Source organism: Oncorhynchus keta, chromosome 14, assembly GCF_023373465.1.
Source record: "Oncorhynchus keta strain PuntledgeMale-10-30-2019 chromosome 14, Oket_V2, whole genome shotgun sequence".
Taxonomy (NCBI): domain Eukaryota; kingdom Metazoa; phylum Chordata; class Actinopteri; order Salmoniformes; family Salmonidae; genus Oncorhynchus; species Oncorhynchus keta.
The window spans coordinates 13,305,057-13,314,170 of NC_068434.1; the positions used below are offsets into that span (position 1 = coordinate 13,305,057).

Consider the following 9,114-nt stretch of genomic DNA (forward strand, 5'->3'; position numbering starts at 1 on the left):
TAATTTACTACAGTACAAATACTGTAGTAGTACTATAGTAAAAACTATTACTTAGAAATATAGTATTGTAATTACTATGTTTTCGCAGATAATACTGTAGTATTTAATATAGTATTCTACAGTATGCTACACAATTCTATCGTAAGCACTACACATTCAAGGGATACTAGTGTGTAGTATAGAATTCTACAGTATACTACAACATTCTAAAGTAAGCACTACATGACCAAAGGATACTACAGTGTGGAGTATTGTATTCTACAGTATACTACAAAATTATATAGTAAGCACTACATGACCAAAGGATACTACAGTGTGGAGTATTGTATTCTACAGTATACTACAAAATTATATAGTAAGCACTACATGACCAAAGGATACTACAGTGTGGAGTATTGTATTCTACAGTATACTACAAAATTATATAGTAAGCACTACATGACCAAAGGATACTACAGTGTGGAGTATTGTATTCTACAGTATACTACAAAATGATATAGTAAGCACTACATGACCAAAGGATACTACAGTGTGGAGTATTGTATTCTACAGAATTATATACTAGGTAATATAGTATTCTATAGTCTTTTTTTTGTGGGAACATGTGCCAAATGTTTCAATGGAGTCTCCTTTTTCACATTGGCCGATACTAATGAGAAATTCCAACACTTTACCAGACAAGAGCTCCCATATGAGAGGTAAAGGGACTTTCATTAGAGTACCACCCTACCACACACAGGAAGCGTCGCTGGGCCTAATGGAACCTGTCATCTCCTGTCCAGACGACAGCAAGTTATCCCTTTGAAACTCAACGTCTAAAAAAAAGCCTAAATTGGGCAATTAAAGGCATCTAGGGCCTATGTTAACTTCCATAAAAATGATAGATCTTCCAAAATGTTTTATGCAACATTATCGGCAAGAGATTTGATATAACTTTGAGTAATTAAATGGGTGTGACAAGTGTTGGTAATGGTAATATTATTAAAAAATTCTGCTTGTAAACCAACAGAATTTGTAAAACAGCAAAAATGTAATGCGTGCCAACATATTAGCAAAGATTTATTAGAAGGCAAACTGACTGTCAGGCGAAATGTATTGAACGTTTCACAATAGCAACATTTGACAATCACATTCACCGTGGTTGTCTGAACCGTGCACAGCTGGCGATGCCTCATTGGTCTTTCCCCATTATTTGCAACAAAGTCAAAGGAGCGTCATCACTATCTTTCCTTTGCGGTACCTCAAAACTGTTTCGATTACCAGCTGAAACTTTCATGAGTTGATTTTAGTCCAGGCTCAGAGTTCGTCTGGGCTGTGTCTTCACATTACCCTAAAACCTACTCTGAGCTGGACGTAGTCTTAAAAACAGGTTAACATGATTTCTAGAACCTTTTCTGAGATGCATTTAGGGAGTGCCATCTTTCAGCTGGGTTTATGGGCGTTGTACTGACTGAAACACCTGCAGGGAGACATTGGAGCGAGCCCTTATTTAGGCCACGTTTTCAGTGGGGCATTATTCTGGGTTATTTTAAGACAGGACAGAAGTAGGCTGAGCGTCAATTGCCAAAAAGGACAGAAATTATAAATGACTAATGTGTGTAGCCCAGTAAAGGAAATAGTTTTAAAAGGGTTGGGTTCAATGGGGGTGCAAAGTCCTTTTAGGGGTGAAAAACACAATATTGCAATGAAAATACACTCTAAAATGTGTGACCTATTGAGTGGCAATAAATAATTCTCAGAAGAAGAAAAGCATGAGTAAATTGTATAGTTGAGACTACAAGCAAGTCTGAACATGCTCAACCATACTGTACCCTCATTTTAGTTTAATGACGTGAACATTCCAGCCAAGAGGTAGGCTAATGAGTTGAGAAAATATATTACGACAAAGAATCTAAAAAAAAGTTGGTCTTGACCATGTTTTTCTACAATAGAGAAACAATAGCATAAACAACAAGTCTTTGTTCAAGCACCATGGCCAACTAGACAGGCCTACTGTGATCTATCAAGAGGATCCACCCTACTGGCTACAGGCATTCCTCGGCCCATGACTCATCAAGAAAATAACATCCAGTAACACTGCCACATGTTAAAGGGGTGGGAAATAGGTGTGTGCAGGAGAGTCACTACAGAGACAAATGTAATCCTGCTGCATAGCTACTTGGGACTGAATGAAAACACTGGGAAAAAGAGGGCAAGTGCAACATGGGTTTATTGTCAAATTAGTTCTTAAGACATGAAATTGATCATTGGAATCTTACAGTCTGTAATAAAGTGCAGAATTAAAGCAAGTTCCCTGGTATGGTTCCTTTGTATGGTTCTGTATTTAGCTAAATCTATTCCTTAACATATTAAGTTAAGCCCTTTTTTAAACCAGATGAAAGAAGCTAATGTGCAAGGTTACTTCACAAAGCTCAGACAGACACACTATACAAGGCCTTCCTACTTTCCAATTATAATGCAATTGGATGAATAAGGTTATAGGTTTGGGTTCGTCAGAGCTCTAAAGCGGTTATGCAATAATTTAATGATATGCCAGTCAAAACGCAGATGTCGAGGGGTTTCCTTTGAATTCTAACTACATGCACAGACATATTAGTTTCCAACTAACCATGTTGCTTTAGTGCTCAGATCACCATAGAAGAATCAGGTTCAAAGGTCAATGATATCAAGCATGAGGGTTGCATACACTCCTACTCAACTTCAGCACTTAATAACCTTTAACAGTTAGCACATGAAATCACCCAACCCCACCACTAACAGCATTCAGCAATTGTCACATCACATCCCTCTGCTTAGTGTAACAAATTAGGGAAAGATGAAGGAACAGGGGAGTTACAACAAAATGCAAGAAACCGCACAGAACAGTCGCATATCATAGCCTGTGCATAGAAGGAATAAAGCACTTATGGTATTTTCAAACATGACCACTTCATGAAGCATCTTTATGGTTTTGATCGAGAAATTAGTCCATTACTCAACTCCACAGACCCAAAACCCTGAAAACATTACCATTGAATGAGAGCATAATGAACGTACAATGAAATGTAGAGGGTCAATATATTGGCAACATTGGCTGCATTTACACAGGCAGCCCAATTCTGACATTTTTTCCACTAATTGGTCTTTTGATCAATCGCATCAGATTTTTTTCAGAGCTGATCTGATTGATCAAAAGACCAATTAGTTAAAGAAAAAGGTTTGAATTGGAACCATGGTGATGTAAAAATGACTCAACATATTCCTGCATCTTTGCAAATAGAGAAACACACAAAGAGAAATCTCTCAATGATATCTTAATAAATAGCATGGAATATGTAGAAATTAGAAAGCAAAACACTAGCTCGGTTCAAAATATTGTGCATGCCCATATTACAAAAATCCCCATTGATTTTCCAGAGCTTTAACTCTGGCTCTGTAATCGGGGAAAGCGAAGTTGTTCACATGACATTCATCCTCGACTTCAATATGATCAAAAGAGCAGGATCGCACTCCACTCACACGTCTTTAATAGTCATTATCTGTGGAGAAGCACAAAGTCCTCCAGCTTCTCTGGGATGTTGCCTCTGTAGGAAAGGCTGTGTTTGACGATGGCCCGTGCAGACAGACACTGCAGGGTGGTGTGATTGATGGGTTGGATCAGGTTCTTGGCCATCTCCTTCTCGTCCAGCAGGTCACAGGCCATCTGCTTCAGGGAGTTGGTGCTGTCAAAGTGCGTGCCGCAGGCAATCAGCAGATTCATGATGTCCGGGTGGTTGTTGGAGGCGGCCACATGCAGGGGGCTGTTGTTGTCCTCGTCGCGGAAGTTGACGTCCGCCCCACACTCCAGTAGGATAGAGGTGACATAGAAAGAGGGGAACTTACAGACAGGATAGCGGCCCACGCAGGTGGTGTTCCTGTCCACGGCCAGGTGGAGCGGGCTGTAGCCATTCTTCCCGCAGGGCTGCAGCTTGAGGAACCTGTAGATGGTCTCCTTCTTCAAGTGGTCCTGCTCCACGGTGCAGGGGACCTTCTCCAGCAGGCAGATGAGATGCAGGATGATGGAGAGGGCCTTGCTGAGCTGAGCCGGGTCAGGCAGGTTCTGTTTCACCGCCCGCTCAATCTCCAGCACGCTCTTACTGAGGATGCCCATGAGGTCATCGAAGGAGACCGAGGTGCCCAGTAGGCCTTTGGCGCGGTCCTGGAGCATGAAGGAGAAGAGCTCAGCGAAGGACAGCAGGCTGCTGGCTGTCATGGGGCTGAGGGGGTCCAGGTTGCTCTGCTGCATGTCCAAGGCGTACTTCCACAGATTGATACAGCGCTCAAAGTTCCCAGAGTCGGCATATACAGCACCCCGGTAGCGGATGTAGTAAGAGGTGTCGGGGTGGGAGGGGCCTAGGATGCGCTCTCTAATGAGCAAGGCCTGCATCCTCATCTCATCTGGTTCAGAGATCAAGCTGTCTAGCTCCTCCTCATTACTTACCTCCCTGGCATGGTCATAGGCCATGATCAACTGCTTTGGGTGTGCTTTGTGGAGAACATTGTTGCCGTCCCTGTATCTCAGGTCCATGGCCCTCTTCCAGTACTTTAATGCACCAAGAAGATCACGCTTTTTATCCACAAAAGTGGCACCAAGTAGTTCCAAGGCGTTTATTCTCTCCAATTGGCGTGTTTGCTGGTGTTGAGTCAAATAGTTAACAATGTTAGTGTGGCCCGTCACACTAGCGGACAGTAGTGGGGTCATTCCATAACCATCCCTCTCCATTGTGGCACCAAATTTTAGCAGCATCTTCATTATCTCCAAGCTGCCGGATTCAGCACAGTCATGTAATGCCGTGTTACCTGTGAAGAAAGAAAAACAAATGCATGTGTTCCGCAAAATGGAAGTCATTTTTGGCAGACATTCTAGTAATAAAGAGCAATATATATGCAAGATGATGAAGTGAAGAGACAAAAGGTTGATCAAAATGTTAAATTCTCTACATGTCAACTAAATGGGTTTGTCACATGCTTGCCTGTAGCCTTATCTCACTAGGAGAAACCTCTGAGTGATGAACTCGATGTGCCAATCTAAGCGTTACGCCAAGGGGGTGCAAATCTCATGGACCCGAACAGATCTTGTGAGTGGGCGATTGCAAGGCTTACATTTAGCAAAAGCTTGGGTGGATTCCCTTCCCCTAATTGGTTTAAATACAATTTCAACCAGCTTGTTAGGTGACCTGATTAGAGGTCCAAATGTGAGGATTTAGCAGGTTTGCATTTGTCCTGAATCTTGCCCTGGAGGCAAAACTCCATGGCGGTCATTTGTCCGCTTTCTCTTCGCAAGTAAATACAATTGTTGGACAAGCAGAATATAGATCTCAGTTGTCTGAATGGACAAGTAAAATGAATTTTAAATTTTAAAAGAATCACAATATCAAACAATTGGGCAGGCTATTCAGATGAAAATTGGATCAGAGAGACATTAGGGCAACCGGTCAAATAAATTACACACAGACTAACTACATAGACAATTCAAAACAGTTTGTATTTTGGCTGGTTCTCGCTAGTGAAATACTAGCCTGCATTAATGTCATCGTCATGTCCGATGTCCTAAAATAACTTTCCATCGGCACTAATGTATAACCGCAAATGGCCGACACGCAGTTGATACGGATGCACAGTTGATGAAACCAATACTGCATGCTCCAGTTGGAAAACCATCTCTCAAGCGCTCAAAATTTGCTAGGATTCTCATCTATTCAATACTGGCCATGCAATTATGACAAAGTAATTAAAAATAAACATTCTTAGAATAGCCTAATGGACAAGTAACTCCTATGCAGTCAAGAACTCCCCTGAACACTGAATAATTTAACTTTACAAATAGATAAACATCTTAGTTGGCTAACTCGCCCAGCTTAGCCATTTGATCCCTGGTTCATTGAATGAGGGAATTACAAAAACTATCTGGTTGTAATTGTAATGTTGCAGGGTGGCCAACCCTCCCCTCCTGGAGAGCCCTGGAGAGCTCCTGGGTATACAGGCTTTTATTCCTACCTTGCTCAAACACATTGTTAATAAATAATAATAATAATAATAATAATAATAATAATAATAAAGCTGCTCAACAGGACCTTGATAAACTGACTCTGGTGTGTTTGATCAGGGTTGGATCAAAAGCCTGTACTCACAGTAGCTCTCCAGATGGAGGGTTGACCAAACACATGTGTTATACAGTAGCCTATCAGTGCAGTATTTTACTTTAAGTGCCTTGCTCAAGGCAACAACAGCAGGAGATAATACATGGGATCAGAGACCAGTAGCCTTCCATTGTCAATACAGGGGGACAAGTGGTTTGAGCTTTAGGACAAGTAGAAAAACATCTGTCCTCCTTGTCGAATTCACAAGTGGCAAAAAAAAAAGTTGCACTAAGTATTAAAATCAGATTTTAAAACTAAGTCTAACCACACCGTTAACACTAATGCCTATCCTTGCTTTTTTTCTCTCGATATAGCCAATTTTGACTTTGCATTTCAATCTAGCGGAAATCGCCAGGTTCAGCCTCCAGGGCAAGATTCATGACAAATGTGATGATTTAAAGGATTTACATTGGGACCGTCTGAAAAACACCAAGAAATTGTATCAAGACCAATCTGATGTACAAATTAGTGTAAATGTTTCAACTTCTTGATTTTATGAAGACATTCACAGAATAATACACCTGCCAGCTACTAGGCCTAATATCATTGTTTAGGTAGGCCCAGGATATACAACACAGGAGAATTAACACGTCTTGAATGTACTCACCTTTAACACTTTTCCTGTTAACGTCAGCACCTTTCTCCAAGAGGTACTGGGCAATTTCCTTGTGTCCTTTGTAACACGAAATCATGAGGCATGTATGACCATGTCTGTTTGCCACCTCCAGGTCTGCCTTGTGCTCCACCAGGTATTTCACAATGTCCAGATGTCCATCGAAACAGGCTGCTCTCAGGGGGGTGGAATTTGTGAGTGTTGTATTGTTCACAGAAGCACCGTGGCCAAGTAAAGACTGCACGACTTTCAGGTGTCCTGCTGCTGAGGCAGCCCATAAAGGGGGGGCACCCTCAATAGTCTCACCATCAAAATTCACCGACCCCCCAATCTCAACGGGTGCGGAGCAACACTCCATTAGATACTCCACCAAATCCAGGTGTCCGTATCTGGCAGCCATAAGCAAAGGGGTCGCCCCGTTGGTTTTCTCTGCCATTAATTTGATAACCTCGTGGCCAATTTTGTTCTCCAAAAGTTTCTGAAGCAACCGTAGCTTGCCATCTCTGGCTGCATTGAAAACAGCCGTTTGTAAATCCATTGGTTCAGCTTCCTTCACCGGATACACCGTTGATTAAAAAGACAGGAACGTCGACGAGATAAGTCCGTGGCAGGTGCTGAGCAGAAGCCTTTGTTCGTGGCGCTAGCTAGTTTTGAATATGTTGTAATATGTTTTGTTAGCTAACTAAATGAGCGAAATGGGTAGAAATCAGGTAGCTAGTTGATCAACGTATTTGTTAACATTGGCTTGTTCAGCTTTCCCCTCTTCAATTGAAAGTTAACACGGGCTTGTTAGCGACGGACAGATCACTTCCTCAATTGGCTGGCTAACTGTTGTATTGTACTGCTCACCAACAACAACATTGATACCAGCTGCAATCTAGCTAGTTACTCTTCCGAGTGTCCAACGTTACGCCGTCCGACGTCCTTTTCTATTCCATCAAGCGGTTTTTTATGAATAGACTTAATTATGTATGTCATTTTCAGACAGAACCATGTGTAAGTAGACATAGGTAGAGGTTGTAGCTATCGAGTTAAAATACTAATAATTACGGCGAGGCCCAGAGAACGCCGACATCCACCCCCACTTATTTCCTGTATGTGAAGCTAAGCTAGTCAACGTTGTCCAGCAGCCGAAGTCGGTTGAAATGCCTTTTCTTTTTCTTCGACGTTGACCAGATGGTAGAGTCATAAATCTTGCCCGAACGTTAAATGTTTTTCATTTGAAATAACACAAGAAAATCTACTATGGTCATGTTTCTACGGTGTACTTGAGGGGGCAGATTTGTCCACCCACCACATAATTTATCACGACTCAATACCCAGAATACACTTCAAGTCAAATCGAAAACAATGCCGTTTCTTTGTAACACCCAATTTATTGACAAGGAAAACATCCAATCACAGAGTGGGTATTTGCGCAACAGCGGTTAACGGATTGTCAGAAGTTACCACAGCCACAAAGTCAAAATTGTATATATCGAAAAAAGTAATGTTTTTTATCTTAATTTAAAGTTAGGGTTAGTCATAAAGTTAGCAGTTCGGTTAAGGTTGGGGTTAACGTTATGTTTAAAATAGAATTTTAAAATTAATTGTAGAAATAGGCGGGATTTAGCCATAACGACTTTGTGACTGTGGTAACTTGTGACGACCCAGTTAAAGGGTCAGACTTCCTCATACATTTTATTATTAGGTGGTTGAGCAAGATTTCAATTCAATTTTGTAGTTTGTATGAATAAAGTTGTAATCTGTGAATAAAACTGTATTAAACGAAATGACATATGTCCTTCCAAATGGCGAGATTGAATTGCATGTCTTTTTTTCATTCTATGCTACTGCCACCTCCTGGAGGTTTCGTGAACCAAGTACAGAGGATCGTGTTTTTTCTATGATCATATTAGATCAGCAAGCACCAAGTGAATATAATCAAGATCAATTTCATATATAGTTGAATGCTTTCTGCAGTTCTTCAAAAGACCACTAGGAAGGGCTCCCGGGTGGTGCAGCAGTCTAAGGTACTGCACCTCAGTGCTAGAGGAGTCACTGCAGACCTTGGTTAGATTCCAGGCTGCATCACAACCGGCTGTGATTGGGAGTCCCATAGGGTGGCACACAATTGGCCCAGTGTCGTGTTTGGCCGGGGTAGGCAGTCTTTGTAAATAAGAAATTCTTAACTGGCTTGCCTAGTTAGATAAATCTTTTTAAGCGTAACAAATTTTTCAACCATCACCCCTCAAGCTCTCTGGACAAATGTTAGTGAACTATTCTACATCCTAGTCCTGGATATAGACGCTGTACTTCAATAGTTCAAACCAATGTTCAATTGATTATAGAAGGTCAGAAAAA

General features: G+C 41.4%; 1 protein-coding gene across 1 annotated transcript; it reads right to left on the reverse strand.

The window, feature by feature from the left end:
* Positions 1-2,191: 2,191 nt before the first annotated feature.
* LOC118392868 (protein fem-1 homolog C-like) lies at positions 2,192-8,122 on the reverse strand. Its single transcript, XM_035784853.2, has 2 exons — positions 6,766-8,122; positions 2,192-4,818 (listed from the first exon to the last, which is right to left on the reverse strand). Exons 1-2 carry the CDS (start codon positions 7,307-7,309, stop codon positions 3,515-3,517), a joined length of 1,848 nt encoding a protein of 615 aa, XP_035640746.1. The 5' UTR covers positions 7,310-8,122; the 3' UTR covers positions 2,192-3,514.
* Between the last annotated feature and the right edge of the window lie 992 nt (positions 8,123-9,114).

Excerpts from the sequence above, each read along its gene's own strand:
- LOC118392868 (XM_035784853.2), bottom strand. The coding sequence starts at position 7,309 with ATGGATTTACAAACGGCTGTTTTCAATGCAGCCAGAGATGGCAAGCTA. Across the intron at positions 4,819-6,765 it reads TAACAGGAAAAGTGTTAAAG|GTAACACGGCATTACATGAC; the intron begins GTGAGTACATTC and ends CTTTCTTCACAG.